This window comes from Martes martes (genome assembly GCF_963455335.1).
Source record: "Martes martes genome assembly, chromosome: 9".
Taxonomy (NCBI): Eukaryota; Metazoa; Chordata; class Mammalia; order Carnivora; family Mustelidae; genus Martes; species Martes martes.
In genome coordinates this window covers 99,473,079-99,492,592 of record NC_137896.1, presented here as the reverse complement: position 1 = coordinate 99,492,592, position 19,514 = coordinate 99,473,079, and the positions used below count along the sequence as shown (strand labels likewise).

General features: G+C 57.7%; 1 protein-coding gene across 1 annotated transcript in view; it reads right to left on the bottom strand.

Moving 5' to 3' along the window:
• The window catches only part of ATOH8 (atonal bHLH transcription factor 8), a 31,090-nt gene extending 12,071 nt beyond the window's left edge, over nt 1–19,019 (bottom strand). The window contains exons 1-2 of the mRNA XM_080814232.1: nt 18,125–19,019; nt 9,127–9,318 (exon numbers count right to left, since the gene is read on the bottom strand). Of these exons, the coding sequence (XP_080670358.1) occupies nt 9,127–9,318; nt 18,125–18,898 (966 nt within the window). The 5' untranslated portion in view covers nt 18,899–19,019. The remainder of the gene's footprint in view (nt 1–9,126; nt 9,319–18,124) is intronic.
• Between the last annotated feature and the right edge of the window lie 495 nt (nt 19,020–19,514).

The window sequence follows — 19,514 nt, the reverse complement described above, 5'->3', positions numbered from 1 at the left end:
GGCTCCTAGTTTATCCTTCCCTAGAGTCTCTGCCTTCAGCATAGGAAGATACAGCCCCCACTGTGCAGATTTTAGTTGAAGGAATGGTGTGTCATTATTTGGGGGCCTACTGTGTGCCAGACGCTGGGGCACAAAAATGAAAGGGCACCCAGTCTGTCTAGAGAAGCAGGCACTACAAAAATTGTATGATGTAATGTAGCATGGGGGTTACAATATAATGTAATATATCATGTAACGTACCAGCTAAAAGTATAAGGTAATGACGTAACATGAGCTCTGGCAGATCCCATCACAGAACATTTATATCATTACTTCACAGCGTATCACAGGACATGCTCCTGAAGCAGACTATACACACCCCTGTGGTAAAGGTCACTGAGTGGCCACTATGAGGCCCTGAGCAGGAGGCTGGATAGGGGTCAGGGAGGGCTTCCAGGAGGAACAGAGCCTTCCAGAATGGGCAGGAGTTAGTCAGACAGACAGGGGAAAAGGGCATTCCAGGCAGAAGGGACAACATGAGCACAGAGGCCAAAAATAACCCCTTTGGGCGAGGAGTTCCTTGTTGCTAGAGTGTAAATTGGGACACAGGGAGTGACCGGCTGGAGCCAGGTCACTTGGGGGAGGGGTGTGGCCTCTACTCTTGGCCTGTGGGGAGCCCCTGGGGGTCCTGAGCAGGGAGCGAGGTGGTCAGACCTGGATTGTGGCTGAGCGGCTAGGAGGAGCTCAGGTGGGGCCCGACTGAGTGGCTGGGCAGCTGGGCCAGGTTCCAGGTGGCTGTGAATTCTGGGCAGAGAGCAGGAGGGTCTTGAAGGAAGGAGTGGCTTCCTACTTCTCCCTCCAGAAATATTTTTACTAGGAGCTCAAGGAAAGCAGGGATTGATATTTTCCCCTAGAACCAGCTTTCTGGTCTGCTAGGGCAGGTGGAAAGGGGATAATGGGCTCCCGGGCAAGGGAAGAACTGGGGCCTGCTGACACCCCTCTCATCCAGGCCTCCCACTGTGCTGGGTCCAGGGGCTCAGGGCCAGGCAGTGGGAAGGCTTGTCCTCCCCCTGCCTCCCTTGTCCTCTGGAGGCCTCAGGCTGGAAAACAAATTCTGGTCATTGGGCTGACTCCATAGTACAACCAGGGGCCTGAGGCCAGTGGTCACTCCTCCTTGCCCAGGCTCTCCTCATCTTTGGCCCCACGAAGCCCATTTCTCAGGCAGAAGACAGGGGAAGAAGGAGGGAGTTGACAAAACAATTTCGCATACTTTGTGCCTCCATCCCTGAGCAGGTCCGGGAGGCAGGCTGGGTGTGTTCCAGATAGGACACGTGAGCAAGTCCACCGGTCACACAGCCCCAGGGCAGAGCTGAGGTGAGCTTCAGAGTCCAGACCCAGACACCTGCCCGTTGGAGACCAAGCGGGAGGGTAGATCTCAGCCCTCTCTGAACCCTTCAGACGGTGAGATTAATGGCCCTGAAATTGCGATCAACATAAATACTTGGCCCTTCCGGACCGCCTCTCTCCAGCTAAAATGGGGAAGGAAGGAGCGAGGAAAGGAGGGCAAAGGAAGGAAGAGCAGGGGCCTGGGTACAATGCAGATGAGACACAGAGACGCCCTCCACTCCCGAGGCCTTGGGTTGCAAGAAGCCAGCCCCCCACACGGGACATCACGCTTTCCCCACTGAGGCCGTGAGGGGCTCCAGAGCTTCTGGGTCTGTTGGGATGGGGGGCAGTGGAAAAGGGGTGCAGGGAATTGAGAAAGGAAAGGGAAGAGCCCCAGTCCCCTGGCCTTGACGTACCTCCCCCACCACAAAATCACCAGCCTCTGACACTGAGGGGCCATCCCTTTCCCCACCTCCACTTGGCAGCCCCCTGCCTGACTCTAAACTCCTCATCTGGGCTCCAGGGGGTGTGAGGAAGGCAGGCCACACCTTGCCATCTCCCTTCCTCCCTGATGCTGGTGTCCCAGCTGCCAGCCCTGCCCCAACACCCCACGGGCTCCGGACAGGCCACCCGGTGACTGCTCCCAGGAGGTGCCCAGATTCCAGGCAGACATCTCCCAGAAGCTTCCTGGCAGAGACAGCCAGTTCTTAAAAAAGGCTTCATGTCATAGTGCAATCAGTCGAGAGGCCCGAGCACAAGGGTGTTTATTAACGTCACTGTGTTCCCCAAGCACCTCCGTGTTGCCCTCCGAGGAGCTGACAGGGGTCTCGGCGTCATCTCTGTCTTCCCCCCCACCGCCCCCAATGCTATTGGCGTCTCTGCGCCTCTTGTCCAAGACCTGAACCCTGACGGCCTGGGCCCTCCCCACAGCGTGCCCTCCCAGGCACCTTCCTTCCCGTCTGTCCCCTCCAGCCGAGGTTTTACAAAAACAGTCCCTTTCAACGATCCCCGACTTTAAGTTTCAAGAAGGAAGAGAATCTGGCAGCATCCAGGAGAACCAATTAGGTGGTCCTCGGGCACCTTTGAGGAGGAAGAAAAGTCACACGGGCTGCAAGAGGAGGAAGAAACAGCATAAAAAGAAAACAAGGGGAAACAAAATAAAAACCAGAGATAAAAAGTCCAGAGAAAACAGCGGCGCCTGAGAAACAAGGATCCCAGCCGCCAACTTTTACGGCGTCCAGCCCTGTTATTCATAAGTGAGTTTCCTCTCTCACAAAGGACCTTTTGCACGGTTTTCCCTTCTGCCTCCAAACCAGCTGCTCGCGCTGTTGTATCCTGAGTGATGATGAGGCTCTGAAAGGGTTTTTTGGGAACAGATGGCCAGGGGAGAGCTGGGGAATGTGCCAGCAGCGGGCTGGGCGGGCGGCCAGGGCCCGCGGTGACTGAGTGCTTGGGCTTCCAGCTCGCGTGCTTTCCCTGCCCTCTGCCCTCCGTGGCGCCAGCAGGCCTTCCCAGCGAGCGCTCGGAACATCTGGAGTCTGGGGCTGCCAGGAGGGGGGGCCGCGGCGGCCGGGCGGGGGACCCTCTGTTCCCGCGGAGCTCCCATGTACGCCACCAGGCCCGCCTCGCAGAACAGCTAATCAAAACCACAGCACCCCGAATGGGAACCAGGCGTGCTCCCAGCTGCAGCCAGAGGCCGCCAGGCGACTTAACCCGGTGTCAGGCCTCGCCGGCGGTGCAGCGCTGGGGGCGCTCGGGGCCCATGACACCCCCGGCCCACCCCACCCGGCGCCACCCCCCACGCCACCGCCAGCGGCTCTTGGCTCCCTGCGGCTAAATGGAGCCTCCACGTGCTGCTGCCCTGGCTGCTTACATAAGAGCCGCTGTTCCGGGTGAGACGCGCCACCCCGCTATTTGCGGGGGGCCTCCGGGTGCGGGCCACCCCGCTGGGCAGCGTGCGAGCACGAGGGCCCAGCAGGCCTTCAGGGTTGAAGAGCAGGGGGCTTTGGGACCCAAGAGACACAGGCTTGAAGGGGCTCCACTGCTTGTTAGCCACATGGCCCTGGGCACATGCCCCCCTGGGCCTCAGTTTCCCCTCTGTGCAACGGGGGAAGTGGTCCTCACTTGCAGGGTCAGTGAAACGTGAGGTACAGATGACGTACATGGGTGTCTGGCAGGCAATGGGCACTTAAGCACGTGGTTGACACGACTCTTGGCGACAGCTTGTCAGCATTATTAGTGTGTGCAACCAAACACTGGGCATGTTTTGTGGTTATGAATCCACGAACTTCGAAAACCCGGGAATTTCTGAGTGGTCTACATGCTCACCTCCTGTTATGGGTCCAGGACCAGGGCTGTGGGCTAAAGTGCTACAGAGGGACAGATCCCCCATTCAGAGCTATTTATCCTTATCTGCCTTTTGGTCGATCAGACATTCAGCACCCCTGGCATGGCCTCATCCCTGAGATACTCCTTCATGGGGTTCCACGGGAAGTTGTTACCTTACTGCTGTAAATTCCGAGATTTCCTCTCCGGCACTCACTGAGAAAATGCCAGCCCTTTCTCACATGGGACCTCGTTGAATCCTTCCAGCAAGGTGGCAAGGAAGGCATGTGGGTTCTCACTTTACAGAGGAGAGAGGATTGGGGGATGGGATCAGAGAGGTTAAGTGACATGCCCAAGGTCACACAGCTACAAAGTGCCAGTGTCAGGAATCAAACCCAGGTCTCTGGCTCCAAAGCTCTCTAGTTCTCCTACTTCACAGTCTTGCTTGTCATGCTTTTACATGCCTTAGAGTTAAACGCCAGCACCACGGAGAATTGCAGGAATGGTAGGGTTCAACTCAACCCACACCTACACAGACACCCTTTCTCCAGTGTCCTGGACTGAGGGTCACCGAGCCTCTGCAGGGATTTCCAGAGGACCACCCTGGCTCTGGGGGGAAAAGGTTCTCTGAAGGGTCTTTGGATCCCAAAGGGTGATCAGTTATCGAATCAGAGGGGGCTTCCCATGTCTCTGTGGCTCTGGTTCTTCCTTGCTGTGGGGAGAAGGGAGGGATCTGTGAGTGCATGTCAGGAGGGGCGCAATTTGGAGCAGGGGACAGGAGCGGGGTGAAGAGAGCGTGAGAGGAGAGAGGAAAGCAGGGCCTCTTCTCTACCCTACCCGGGAACCACCGGGGAACTCCAGAGGGCCGAGTTCTGCCTTCCGGGGAGAGCTGGCTCTGAGCTCACCTGTGAGGCGCCCCAGCCAATGATCCCTCCAACCCAGTCCCTGCCAGACTTGTGGACTAATGATGTCAAATGTGAGAGGAGAAGCAGCAGCTGAGAGAACACTCTGTGTTAGAGCAAACAGCTGGCGACAAACGTCTCTGTAATTGGAATGCCAGAAAAAATAAATTGCATCCATTTTTATGACTAGAAGGGAATTTGATGGTGGTTTCCCACCCACCCCCCTTTTATCCCAGCATAGATGGACTCTGTGGGCTTTGAAGGCAAATGGTATTTAACTCAGTAGCTTCGCCAGGAGGATGTGGAAAGAGAACGTCCATGTGGGAGGCAGGACAGGGAAGGGCAGCCCCCCCCCAACGCCTCTCTCACTGGCTAAGGGACCTTGGTCAAGCTCCTCAGGCCTCTGAACCTCAGCTTTGTTATCTGGACAATGGGACAGCCCCGGTGCCCACCTCTGCAGGCTTGGCGGGAAGAGTCACAAGGCGACCCATCACAAGACCTAAGCTCCGGGCCCAGCATGTAATCCAGGCTCTGAGAAGCTCAGGTATTATCAGTGTTCTTGGGACGCACTGCCTGGGGGTCCCAGCAGTCTCTGGGAGCAACTCTCAGGTCTGTGTGAAACACCCACGAGGGGCACAGGGAAAGTAAGAGCAACGCGTTTGGTCATTCGGACAGTCCTTAAACAGGAGAAGCCCGACCCCAAAGGGCCTGAGAAATCACCTCAGGTGATAAGCCACCTTACAGAAGTGGACACGGAGGCCCCAGCGGGGGTGACCATGGACATGCGGGTGGGGGCAGAGCCAGGACAGTGCCCCTCAGTGGACACTCTAGGGACACAGGAGGCCCTGCAAACAGACGGCTGGATCCAGTCAGAGCAGGAGCCCTTGAGACTCTGCCTCATGTGCTCTGGGGCTTGGGCACGGTCTACATACACAGCAGGAACCACAAGGTCCAGCCACCCAGCCTCGCAGAGCCAGTCACCCCCCGCCCCCACCGGCACAGCCCCCGGGGGTCCCCAGTCACTACCCAGGCTTCTGGAAGAGCCCATCACTCAGTGCATCAGGACATTCTTTTCTCTCCCCGTCCCCAAATGGCCTGCACACAACCCGAAGGCGGGGATTTGCTGGCCGTCTAGCACCAGGGTTGAAACTATGCCGTCAATGTCAGTAGCCATTATTTTTCTCTGGTTAGTACTCGAGAGGTTAAAGTGGCTGGAAAGGAGCACCCCGGATTGTGGGAGACCGGTCCCTTGCTATTCTGCAGATCTGGCAAGGCCCCCCTCAGCCCAGGTGTGAAACAGTCCTGCTGTTCTTCCTCTTTCTCCTCCTCCTCCTCCTCCCAAGCTCCCGGGAGTTGCTGCTTTAAAAACAGGAGCTGCAGAAACATGGCCCAGAGCCAGGTGCTTAGCGTGCATTATCTCAGCTACAGCGGAGTCGGAGTCGGAACTGAGCTCTCCAGGGCCCATCCACTCCTCCCCCCTGCCCGTGCCCCTGCCCCCATCCCTGGGCTGGGCAGCCTCTGACACGGGCCTCGCTGCACGACCTGGCTCCCTAACGAGGCTCTGAACCCCCAAAGCTGTGTCCTGGGAGGCGCAGAGACAGAGGACCCACAGGTCAAGGGATGCAGGTCTCCAGCCCTGCCAGGGAACGGCTAAGATGGGCAAAAGGATGCACCTGGGGCCTGGCAGGGGCGGGGAGAATTCACTTTATATCCCATTCCTAACACAGGTCTGGGGGGTGGGGGGCGTCAAGGCAGCTCATTAGAGCTACAAGGGATCTTAGAGGATACTGTGCACAGTCTCTCATAGAGGTAACCCAAGAAAGGGTGGCCCGGCCTCTTGGGTTCACATTCACTGTGAGGGCGCCATTGAGGGGAATAGCTGAAATTGCTATAGGTCGCGCTGGTGAGGGTCACCCGCCGTCACAGCTGCCATTTACAGAGGACCTCCTCTGAGCCACTCACTTACCCTGGCACGCGTTCTCTAGTTTCTTCCCTTCTTTGCTCTCTCTCTCCCTCTCTCCTTAGGATGTAAGCCTGGCTCACTCCCATCCCCAAACCCGCGCAAACCCGCGGTGGCCACGGGGGGAGGGGGACAGAGACTTGATCTCAGCCCCTAAACCATCCACTCTGTCTACAGGGACTGCGGAGGGTGAAGCCCCCATTCGGAGCTCACTGCACATGCTCAATAAACACTGAATGAACGAATCATCAGGGGATCTCCAGGGGCACAAGCCCCCCTGATTCCGATGAACAAAATGGGGGCCTGCCCCAGCCCAGTGCCCAGGGCCACTGGGCAGGTTACTGGAGACCCTCCCTAAGGACACCTCAGGACTCACCTACCTGCATGGCGACAGGCACGCAGGAAAGCACAAGCCACAGAAACAGGGGTGGCCCTGTGAACCCCCCCGCCAGCCAGGGCAGAACGCCAGGGCGGGACAGGTCCTTGGATGTCCTGGCACCTCCAGGACCCTGGCCATCTATGTCCTCCTGGCAGTATTGACTGCAGACACAGCCCCCGGGGACAGCAGCCCCAGGCCCACCACGCAGCAGGAGGGGACGCAGGGTACCAGCAGCCCCCTGCTCTTCCGAGGTGAGGCAAGACCTCCGCTTGGACACAGAGGCTGGAAGGGGCCTGAGAAATCACTGATGAGGTTCCCACAGTGCCCACTTATCAGCAACAAACCACAACCTGTCACCCCACTCTCCCAATCTGGGCGATGGGGGTTGGACACGATGGTCTCTAATGTGTCTCAGATCTGAGGGGATTTCAGGGGAAGCCATAAGCTCATCTCCGTTTGGCATCTTCACCCCACTCCCCTCCCATCCTCCACAGCCCAGGACTCCAATCGGCTCCAATCAAGGAACAGGGAAGGGAAGGGCCGGCCCTCCTGTCTTAGTGCGTGAGTCGGGGACACGCGGTGGGGAGGGAAGGGGATGAGAGGTGGATTTGGAGCAAACGGCGCCTGCCCACCCTGCCCATCCACACCTCCGGGCCGCCCCAATGCTACGGGAAGTTCACCCAGAGTTTACAAACCTCCTTTGTCACAGAGCCCTGCATGGAGCCATCAATCACGCCCTTAATTTACCCGTGTCACTTTCCAGAGGAAAGCGGCCCTGCCAGCAGCCAGTGGCGCTTCCTCTCTCACCCACTTGATGAGGATTTCATCTAATTGGTCCACGTTAAATCACTCCCAGGAATGCAACGTACAATTACCACAGCAGCGGCAGTGGCTGGCTGGCAGGGGGGACAGAGTGGGGCCCTCCCTGGCGGAGGCAGGTCAGTCCATGGGGAGGCCTCCCTGGCTCTGGGCCCAGAGGTCTCTGGGAAACCTGGGGAACCCAGAGAGAGCCTGCTGGCAAGGGGGGGCTAGGCGGGGAATGTCAGGGATGAGAGGGAGAGGCAGGCCAGGAAGGAAGGAGGAGGTGGAAGGAAGGAAGGAGGATGCCAGTCACCGGGCTCCCCCACCCTCTCCAGCCTGGATGGCCAGGGGGGCAGGCATGTCCCCCAGCCTCCATCCACCTCGTGGACACAGACAGGGTCCCACCCTCTGTGTCTCTTCCCCTGGCCCTGCTGGAACAGGGATCCAGAGGGCTGCCGTAAGCCTTGCTCAGTACTGCCTGGCACAGACCCCCAAATGGAAAGGCAGGGGAGCACAGGCCATTCAGGGCCATAGCTGGGTCCACCACCCTTCCTCCCGCACATCCTTCTCCAAACACATCAAGCTTCATGCAGGCTGGTTCCCCTGTCTCGGATGCTAGGCCCTGCTTCATCTTCCCAGTGACCTCCTGGTTGTCTTTCTGGGCCCAGATCAAATACCTCTTACCCTAAGATGCACTTTCAAACTCCCTTGGGCGGGCAGCAGAAGTAAGCTGTCCCTCCTCCACCTGGCCTTCCACCGCCCTTAGCCCAGACCTCCGAGACCACCTTTTCACACTCTGCCACCCATATCCACTGGCAGAAGGGTGACTCTGACCATCCTGTGGGCTTCGTGGGCACTGGGACCACATTTGTCACCTTTATAGTCCTGCCTGGCATGCTTGATACAGGGCTGGGGATCAGCAAATCTCTCCAGAACGAAAGAATGAATTACAAACGTCACTCGCCTTAATGCACGGCTGCAGGCAATCCCCAGGCCAAGTCATATTCCCAAAGGTGCCGAAGAGCTCTCCGGTCCCGTGACCCCGCTCAGGGGAGCTCAGTCTGGCTCATTCTAATACAACATCTATCATGGACCACCTGGGCACATCGGCACCACAGCACGGAAAACCAGAAAAGAGCTCCAGACCTACCACCTTCCCCGTGAAGGGAGCACACCCAGACCCAGAGGCCTGGGGTGACTGTGCAAGGTACCCGACAGCCCCATGACCAGGAGTAGGGTCACCCCTATAATCCCAGGGAGCGACCCCCAGCATACCTCCAGGAGGCTGACCTTGCTGGCCCCATCAGAAGCCTGGGTGAGAGGAGGACGCCCAACTTCCGCTCCCACTTCTCCCGCCCCCCTCCGGAGGCTGCTGAGTGGCTGCTGGCACGTACCTTGCGCTTCTTGGCGCGTCCCTCGGCTTGCAGGGTGCGGGTGCAGCGCTGCACACACTCGGAGAAGCTGAGGTTGCTGTGGTCGGCGCTGTAGTCAAGGTCCGCCAGCCGCGCCAGGGACAGGATGTAGTTACAGGCGATCCTCAGGATGGCCAGTTTGGACAGCTTCTGCCCGTAGGAGTAACACGGCACCTGGGGGTTGAGAAGGCATCAGGAGGGGCTGCTGGCGGGGGGGTTGGGTCTGGGCCCTGACCAGGCAGACGGGGCCACTCACAATGACGTCTCGCTGCCCAAGAGGGGACCCCTGGGCAGCAGAGGTGGCCTGTTGAATGCCTTGACCTGGCTTTTATTTTCTGTTCTCAGCACCCACTGTGTGCCTGCACAAATCTCAACTCGTCCACTCACAATCTCCGGGAGGCATCCACGTTCCCACTGTTGCAGGGGAAGAAACCGAGGCTCAACTCACGCCCACGGGGCAATAGGAATGAAGCATGTGAGGTCCCACGCTGACAGAGCTCTGTCCCCCACAGTCCCTAAGAAGGAGTCTCTCTGACAGAACTGACACGCTTCTTCTTTTTTGGCTCTGATACTCCATCCGCCCACTCGCTCAGTCAGCGGACCTTGTTTTGTTAGACACTCGCGGGTCCCACTCTGAATAATAACTTGCTTCCTGACTTCAGAGAACTCACACTTGAGAGAGATGTTAGTGTCATAACAGAGTTAGGGACCCAGGACTCTGGGGACGTACAGGATGGAAAGTACCCGTGCTTAGCCGGGAGGGACTTCCCTTTTCTTTTCTCTTTTTCTTTATGCCCTCTGGACTTGCAGGTGCTGCTGGGCAGGCAACAGGTGTATAATAAATATTTACAGCCACAACCAGACTTGACATGCTTGTCAGTGACTCATCGCCAAGCAGACGCTCACTAATTTGCACAGGGGTTTGTACGGGGTGAAGAGAAGGAGCGTCTAACTTTCTAACACTGTCCGCCGGGGCTGGAACCGCGCAAGCGAAAAGCAACGAAGACTGTGCTGAGACGTGGAAATGCCCCCACACCGTCCATCTGGTGGGTGCTATCCGACACAGCCTACCCCCTCTCTGATGTCCCGCTCACCCGAATGGCTGGGCTGTGCTTACCCAGCCCCCAGGGCTCCGGTTTCTTCCTCTCTCTGACACAGCACCCACCCCTACCGCCGACTCTGGGACCCATTAACCCCATCCCATAGAGTGGGCTGCCCCAGCATGAACACTCAACAAGTATTTTTTGAGTATCCCCCATATACCAGCCCCTCTTCTGGGCCAATGATGCTCAACCGGGGATGATTCTGTCCCTCGGGGACTGTAGGCGATATCTGCAGACATTCTTAATTGTCAGTATTGGGGAGTGGTGGAGGGAAGGTGGTACTGGCCCCTGCTGGACAGAGGCCAGGGAAGCTGTTAAACATCCTGCAGTGCACAGGGTCCTATAAGTTCCCTGCCACCAAGAACTGCCCAGCCCGAATGGTCACTGACGCAGAGATTGAGAAAGCGTGGCTAAGAGAGTCCTCTCAGATGGGGACCCAAAATGCATGGTCCGCTTTGTTCTCACTTTGTCCCGGAGCTCTCTCGGTCCTTCACATCCCAATCCCGAACTAGGGGGTGAGAGGAGGAGAGCCAGAGCAGGCCCTGCCCTTAATAGTGCACTAATAGCCCCCCAACTGTCCTCAACTTCTGATTATTGTGACTCCTTTAAAGGCCAGTCTCCCAGAGAGCTGAGGGGCAGAGGCCCACGTCTGCAGGGCCTGGCACAGATCTCGCCCCTAAGAAGCCCTCCAAAGGGTTTGTTGAACGAGAGAATGAATGAACAAATGACCAGTCTGCCTTCACATTCACCAGGGGGCTGCGGAATGTTTGGAAAGGTGTTCAAAACCCTTTCTTCTCCCAGAGGATGGAGATTTAGCTTTTTGGTGTAGAGCTGAAGCCCACATAACTTTTGGCCATCTGGGCTCAACTTCCGACTCTAGCTGTCCCAGGCTAGCAGACCCCAGGCCACTGACCTCGTCTTTCCACGGGCTGGCTTCCTCTCCATCTACTCGCAGGACCGCACCCACCACCACAGGCACACTGCAGAGAGTGAGGCCTGAGATAAGTCAGCGAGTCCTTAAGAGTGGGGCTGCAGAAGGTCCCCGAGGCAGGGTTTTGGAGCAGGTGAGAAGCACGACAAGATGCCTGCTTATCACCACCCCCTCCCCACCAGCTGGGCTCCTGAAATGGCCCTCACACCAGAGGCAAGGTTTGCTGTCCCCTTTTAAAATCTTCCAGCAGCCACAGAGTTGCCACTCACTGGACTAGGAAACTGAGGAGGGGCAGGCTGGTGACAGAAAGAATGCCGCCTCCTATGCAGTGCCCACCCCCCCCCCCCACACCCGCTAGTCCCGGCTATGGCTCCAAACCCATCCAAGAAAAGCCGGCAGAACAATGCACTTTGCCTGTTCCCAACCAGAGTCCAGAGAATCCTGCTTTATCAGCCTGAACAAATAAACAAGGTCAGTAGGACAGAAAGGTTCCCTGGAGTCCTGGCACAGGGGAAGGGGGGGTGTCTCAAGAGCCAGCCCAGCACCCAGGAGGGAGTGCCTACCTGCCAGAGGCCCTTGGGGACTGGGTATAGCTCCGTGACACAGGTCCCTCCTGGTGTTTTCACCCAGGGGCCACACTGGGAGTTATCTGGCTCATTGAGCCCTTGGCCCCTGAACAGATGGGCTTTCCTGCCAGTGGGCACCAGGGATCTTGGGAAGGATCTGAGCATGAGAAGCCAGGGTCATTGCAGGATTACAGAGCAACAGATGAGGCCAAGGCCAACCTAGGGGCTCCAGTCCAGGGTCTGGGCCAAGTTTTGTCACTCTGTCCCATTGCTTCTATCAAAATCCAGGTCTGACAAGAAAACCATCTATCGGGCTCTGGTGGTATATTTGGCATCATGATAGCTATTTACAGGTAGTATGTCCCATTTAAAATCTTCCCCCAAATAAAGACAGTTATCCCATCTGCACGTGAAGATACAGAGAGATGGACATCCTGGGCCCCAGTTCACTGAACTAAGACCTGAAGCTATGCCAGGAGCTTGTCTGTCTAGTATCCAAGGAAGGTTCATGGCCACTGAGCTCCCTAGACTCCCTCCAGCAGAGGTGGCCACATGTAGGACGCCAAGGGCAACTTTTGGGTGGCTCCATCCTCCTCCTCATCCTCCTGCCCTGGGCTCACCTGGTTAATTCCAGACCCTCCTGGTACCCATTCCCTAGGATGCAGTCCTGTGCCCCCAGAAGCCCAGTTCGGAAGCACCTTGGTCTGGCCCAGCTCCCACAAAGTGAGAGTCTGGCAGCAGGTCCTAGTTCTGGGAGGTGGAGAAGGGTGGAAGGAGCTGGTCTGAACCGCAGGCACTTCCAGCGACTTTGGGAGGTGCCTTTGGTTCTCTGGGCCTTTGTTTCCTCATCTGGAGAGTGGGAACAACAATGTCTGGGTACCCAGGCCACCCCTGGCTGCTCATGTGACCTACTAAGGGTATTTTTAATACAATGCCTATATTTATCTTTAAACGGCCCAGTGAGGTAGAAATGATCTTTTCCAGGCGCCTGGGTGGCTCAGTTGGTTAAGCAACTGCCTTTGGCTCAGGTCATGGTCCCAGAGTCCTGGGATCAAGTCCCACATCGGGCTCCCAGCTCCATGGGGAGTCTGCTTCTCCCTCTGACCTCCCCTCTCATGCTCTCTCTCACTCTGTCTCTCTTACAAAATAAATAAATAAAAATCTTTAAAAAAAAAAAAAAAAGAAGAAGAAGAAATGATCTTTTCCACTCTGCAGAGAAGCATCCGATGCCTCAGCTGGGCTCTTTCCAATTAGCTGGAAGCAACAGCTTGTGGATTTGGATAAGCCTTTATAGCCCTCGGGGGATAGGCAGCCCACCTTTCTGACCTGAGGTTGGAGAGTTCTGGACTAATGATCCCATGGGCCTTTAGCCTTTGGGCATGACCAGCCGCCCCACCACCTGCAGAGGACCCCCTCAGCAGCGGTCTGCTCCGCTAGTCAAAGGACACAGGGCAAAGGAGACAGCACGGTCCCGTGTCTTCAATTCCTAACACTGCCCAACTTCTAGGAAAGTAAAAGGACTTGCCTTGTGTTCACCCCGTAAGGATTTTTAAGCTTCAGAGGACCAGGTGTAGGGATTGTCACAAGGTCCCCTATGACCCCCAGACATTCCACCCCACCCATCCAAGCCAGACTCTCTCCTAGCTCCAGGAAACAGGAAAAGGTAGGAAGGGCACCGTCCTGGGAGCCCGAGGACCCGGCTCTACCACTGGCCGTCCACTGTGACCTTAGACAGTCTCATGACCTCAAAGGATCTCAGCTTCCTTACCAACAAGATGACCAAAGTCCCCATGACCTGAGAAGGGGATGTGGGGAAGCAAACCCAGGCAGTTGCTGCAGAGAAACAACGCTGAAAAGCTACCAGCCCATGCAGTGAAGTGCTCAAAGCCATCCCCTGCTTCAGATCCCGCCCAGGATGCCCTCCTGGAAGCCCGTCGGGACTCCTGGGTCTGCAGAGCTCCCACAGCACTGTGGGCACGACCCACCACTGAACGCCCGATTCTACTGGAACGTCTTCTCTAACCTCTCGTGTCGGCATGAGGGCTGGCTTCCTGGGGTGAAATCCCTTGGTGCAGAGCTGTTCAAGGTCCTTGTCGCGTTCTACCGAAATAGGTTCTCTAAAATCCCTTTTCCACATAGCCATGAGGCTGGACCTCAAGAACCTGGGTCTTGGTATTTGTGAGCCACCGCCCCAGGGCCACATAGGCCTGGAAAGGGGACCATAAAGACACGTAACCACAGGCTCAGGTAGGGCACTTCCCCCAGTGCAAAGAGGCTCATTAAGGAGCCACTGCGGTGACCAGTCCTGAGGGGGCAGAGTGGACGCCTCTTTCACCCCTCAACCATGTGGATGGAGTCCCCAAAGCAGGCCTGTCCCCATTCCCTGGGGAGGCGCGCACTGGCTGCTGTGGGGTCGTGGGCCCCTGGCAGGCCGTGAGGTCTGTGACTGAGGGAAGGGCAGGGTTGGGGGCACCACCCCATCCCCCCTCATAGTCCATCGTGAGTTCCCTCCGTGAGGATCCCCCGGGAGACTCCAGGGGGCAGCAGAGAAGGGGGCCCAGGCCCAACTTGCTTGGCACCCCCTTCCTGAAGAGTCACCTCAGCAGGTCCTGAGGGCTCCTCACAGCCTCCTCGGGCCTCGGCCTTGCAAGGCCGCCATTCCTCCTTCAAAGCTGAGGGGCTTCAAGTTTTGAGGGGAAAGAGGAAAGCTGCAGACACACCAGATGTCCCAAAGTGCCGTCCGGAGGCCAAAGCCAGGACGCTGGCCTCTCCCATACCCCCCCTCCCCCGCCCCCGCAGCAAGGCCAGACTTTCCTTTCGACCCCCTCCCACCTGGCCCTGGAGCAGCCCCGCACACGGGCCAGGCCCAGCTGTGCACACATGGCCTTCACATGAGGCGGCAGGGAGGGCCCTACGCAGCTGGGCTGGTGGCATGTGCTGTGGCCTGACCATCTGCCCCACACATTCCCCCTCTCCACCAGACCAGAGGGCCTCTCCCCCACCTGCACTTCCGTGGCCAAGCAGCTCCCTCTCTTCCCTTCCCAGTTAAGAGCACAGTGGGTTGGACCAAACAGAAGGCTTCCCGGTGGGTGGGTGCTGAGGGTGGACAGCTGCGGGGCATTCAAGAGGCTGAGAAGCAGAGCTCTTGAAAGCCTGGGCTTTGGAGTGACTCTGATTTGAATCCAGGCTCTACAATGACAGTGATACACAGCTATGCAGGCCCTGACGGCTTCATGCCCAGGAGGCACAGCACACCCACATCCAGCGAATGGTGGGACCAGGAGCCAGGCAGGACCGAACCCACAAGGCCCCGTGCACTAGCCAAAGGCTGCGAGACCTCGACTGACTTAGGTAAGCTTTCTGAACCTTAGTTTCACTATCTGTGAAATAGGGAGAGGATAATAATTACACCCATTTCGTTAAATGAACTAACACACATAACACGCCCAACACGGTGCTCGCCACAAAGCAAGTATCTGGTAAATGGTAGTTCCTATGATTGTTATTAAAATGATTACAGAATGTTTATTTCCACATCGCTCAAGGCCTTGCCTGGCACTGCGGACACTACGAATGCTCAAGGAATATTCGTTCCTCCTACAGCCCCCATTCCATTCTTCGTTTGCTCTTTGCAAAGAAGCTATTGGGCGGGGGTGGGGGGGTGGGGTGGGGGGGGTAGGGGGGTGGTGGTAAAGACTTATGGTCATTTTCCAACTTTAGCAACTGAAGCCCCAGAGAGGGAAAGTGACTTTTCCTGGTTAGGCAGAAAGGAGGCAACAGAGCCATGACTCAAACCCTGCCCTCTGGACTCCTTGCCCAGTGCTCTTTTAACCCCATCAGGAAGCTGCTCAGAGAAACAAAACCCTGGACCAGAGTCATAATCCCAGAACTGATCTTGGTGCCATGATGGTCAAGCCTTCATTTCAGGCAGAACCGTCCTTCTGCTTTTCCCTTCTCTGCCAAGGGCCCATTTCAAACAGTCAAACTTGAGCCTAGATCCAGGGCTACAGGTTGTCTGGATTGGGGTGTGTGAGTGTATATATGTGCACACGTGTACTCGCATGTGCCTCGTACATGTGGGAAACAGAGGCCCAGAGGAGGAAGGAGCTCCTTCAGGACAGAGGATTTTCTCCATGGATGGGAGCTGTGGTTGGTGAGGCCTCAGTCCCCAGCTCGGAGATCACCAGTGTCCTACCTACATTTCCTTCCCTGGCAGACAGCAGGCAGATGCCCACTCTGACACAGCATCTTTCTGGGGAAGGAACAGAATGAGCTAGGAGGAAACAAACAGGGGCAGGTGCCTCTATGGCCATGTGTTGTGTGTGCTCTTGGGCATGGGTAACAACCATGTGTATAGGCATAGGTACGTCCCCGAATCTGTCCTTTTTATGTAGAACTGCCCCACAGAAAGGGGAGAAGTGAAAGGAGACCAGGATTTAAATAATTTCCTCTAGGATCCAGTCATGGGTAAACCAGCTTTCGATTGTTAATAAACATGACAGATACAGAGGGCACTGTGGGACACGTTTGGCCAGACAGACATTCCAGAAACTGCTGTCATCTTCCCTAACCCACTAGGTGATCTTGGACAAGTCTCCTTTCTTCTTTCTCTGGGCCCCAGTTTTCCATTCCATTAACTGGGGTAATTCAACCTGACGGGATGTTAAGATCAAGCAAGGTAGAATATGACTGAAAGAAGCAAAAAACACTGGGTAAATGAGATATTTAGTGGAGCTGAGTACGCAGAGACCAGGATACTTTCTCGGAAATGAAAGAGGCAGCCAGAGGGACAAAAGGGACCCTGAACTGGCAGTCCGAGGACCTAGGTGTCAGCCTTACCTGGCTACCTACCAGCTGTGATGCCGTGGGCTTGTGGCATCCCCAATCTTCCCTAGTTGCAAGGTAAGCCAGTGGAAAGGCATCTTTCTGCCTAGGCTGTCAGCCTTCCATCCTGGGCGTGGGTGGCCTGATGCTCTATAGGCTGCCCTTCCCAAGCATTCAGACACAGAGCTGTTGCCCAAGAGTAAGCCTGAATATTCCACTTGGCCCACTGCCCAGGGTCCCAACCGGTATGGCTGGCCACCTCCCTGACCAAGCATCTTACCCAAACCCAAGCAAGACACTTTGGCCCAAGTCACAGAGTCTCCTTCCTCCCAGGAGCTCAACTCCCTTCGCATGGATGGACACATGCACCTGTCCATTCTGCCCACAGAAGGAAGAAGAAAGTGGGATCCAGAAAGAAGATCCAGTTTTCTAAAATGCTTTGTTGTTGGCTAAAGCCAGAGAGGTTGAGTAACTTTCCTGGAGTCACCCAGGAAGTCAGCTGTAGAGTAAGCAAAAGCCTGACCATCCGAACCGGTCACTTCCACACCAATCCTTCCCCATTCCCTTTGGGGGTGGGGGCAGTGGGCACGTACTACCTTCTTCTTAGATTTCCCTTCTCTCTAAGAAAATGAGAAGTCTAGAACCCCAGGGCAGTCCCAGTCTTGTTTAAAGTGTGATTGCAAAACTGCCCCTCCCCATTGCGGGTAATTCTCAGATAAATGTTCTTCTCCAACCCCCTAGAGGACGCTGTCTGGTGAGGGCAGCACCCACCAGCCCCAAACTGAGAAGCCCTGACCCACCACCAAACTAGGCTTTGAAGGTCCCCCAATCCACCCGTCTTGTCAGTAGACCCTGGTGCTTCACCATGAGGCGAAAGGCAGCAGGGGAGAATCCCCTGGGAAGGCTCTCACCAGCCAGCTCCTGAGGCTGCCCCTGGGGAGGGGCCGTAGTCCTGTAGCCCAGATCCTTAAGGTTACCAGGGGATGGGCTGCAGATCCCCAAAGCAGCCTGGGTGTAGGGGCATCCCTTCTGGGAGGTAGAGGCTGAAGGGGGGCTGGCAAAACCAGGGCCACCCCTCTGCAGCATCTTAGGCCTCCCAAAACCCAGACCACGCTAAATGCCCGAAGACGAAGTGTACCCCCCGCCCCACCGCTTCCTCGCTGAAGACCAGATTCCCACATTCCCTCTCTCCACTCCTCACCGAGCCCAAGGGACTCGGGAAGACAAATACTTGTTGCCATAAAAGTGAACTATGAGGGCTAAAGTCAGACGCGCAGAAGGGTCGTGCCGGGGGATGGCGGGAGAACTTGGTCGTGCCTGGGCCAGAAATCTCGACCCTTTGCCCCTACTTTGCACCCTAAGATCCGTACCAAAGCTGTGGCGAAGGTTACTGCCCTAGGAGGGCTCAAACCCGTCTGGACCCTTGGGCCAACCGGGCGGGAATAACTTGCTCTTCGCACACACCCTCATCCTCCGTAAAATCTCCCCGCCACTCACCCACCCACTCCAGCAACCGTCCCCGGGCTCAGTGAGGGTGTGCGGCTGGGAGCCCGTACCTGCTTCCTGAGCGCCTCGAAGGCTGCACTGATCGTGTGCACCCGCGTCCGCTCCCTGGCGTTCGCTAGGAGCCTCCGGGTCTGCTGCAGGGCTTTGATCTCCGAGGCAGCGGTGGTCGCTTCGCCTGGCCGTTTCCTAGGCGACGCGGAGGAATCCGGGTGGTTATTGTAAATTACGTGTGAAATTGACGAGTAAGAACTTTCCCCGGGGCGCGTGGGGGGCGCGGGGCGCACGGAAGACTCCGGGGGCGCAGGGGGCGCAGACGGCGTGGGGCGTGCAGGCGGTGCGCACAGCAAGATACGGGGACGAAGGCCGGGCTCCCGGAAAGGTTGCGCCTCGGGACCCCCGGGTACTTGGCCCTGGGGCGCCGAAGGCGGCGGCGGCGGTGGCGGCGGCGGCGGCGGCGGCGGCGTGGGGAGTCCCGGCCCCACTGCGCCCAGGGCGAAGCCGCGCTTCCGCGCGTCGGAGACCTCCGGCGCCCGAGCGCCCCGGCGCTCCCCAGCCGGGTCCGCGCCCCCACCTGAGGGAACAGCCGGCGCCAGCGGGGCTGGCACCGGGGCCGCGACCGGCTGCAGCCTCTGGGTCCTGTCGCGCAGCCCGTTGGTGGCGGTGGCGCCGTGCTCCGGCGCTTCCAAGTCCAATCGGAAAGTTTTATAGCCGTTCGCGCGCCTCGCCGGCTCCTTGCCTTTCCGCTTGAGCTTCTTGAGGCCGTTCAGCTCCTTCACGCACACGGTCTTCCACGGCCCGTCCTCGAGAACCGGGATGTGCTTCATGGCGCGGGCAGCGCGCGAGGCAGGGGCGTGGGGCTGCCCGGGCCGCGCGCCCGCCGCGCTCGCTCTGCACGCTGCGCGCCGGCTCTGCCCGGGCGGCCGCCGCGCTCAGCGCCTGGGAGTCTCGGGCTCTCCCCCCTGCTCGCGCCGCCCTCCTCCCTCCCTTTCTCCCCCTTGCCCGGGGCAGCTGCGCCGCCGGCTCCGCGAAGCCGCTGAGCTGTCCGTTCCCGGAGCGCTCAGAGTGTCATCTGAAGTCGCTGCCGCCTTGCCAGCATTTCTGGAGAACGCCCGCTGCGCTCCATCTGTGTTTGTTTAGCCTCAGTTTACACAGAAGCCCAGTTCGCGAGATCAGTCAGCGCCGCCGCCCGGAGAGGAGGCAGCTCCCGCCGCCGCCGCCTCCCCAGCCCCGGCCGCCCGAGCCGCGAGCGCCTTTAAAGAAACAGGAAGCATTTTTCAAAACAGCTGGGCTGCCGGCCGCCTCCTTTGTCCGCGTCCTCTCTACCTCCCCCCACCCCCATCCCTTCTGTCCAGAACCTGCCTCCTCTGACTCTCCCTCCCCGCCCCTCCTCAAGTACCGGGCGCTTCTCTTTTCCCCAGAGGACCGTCTGCTCCCCCGCAG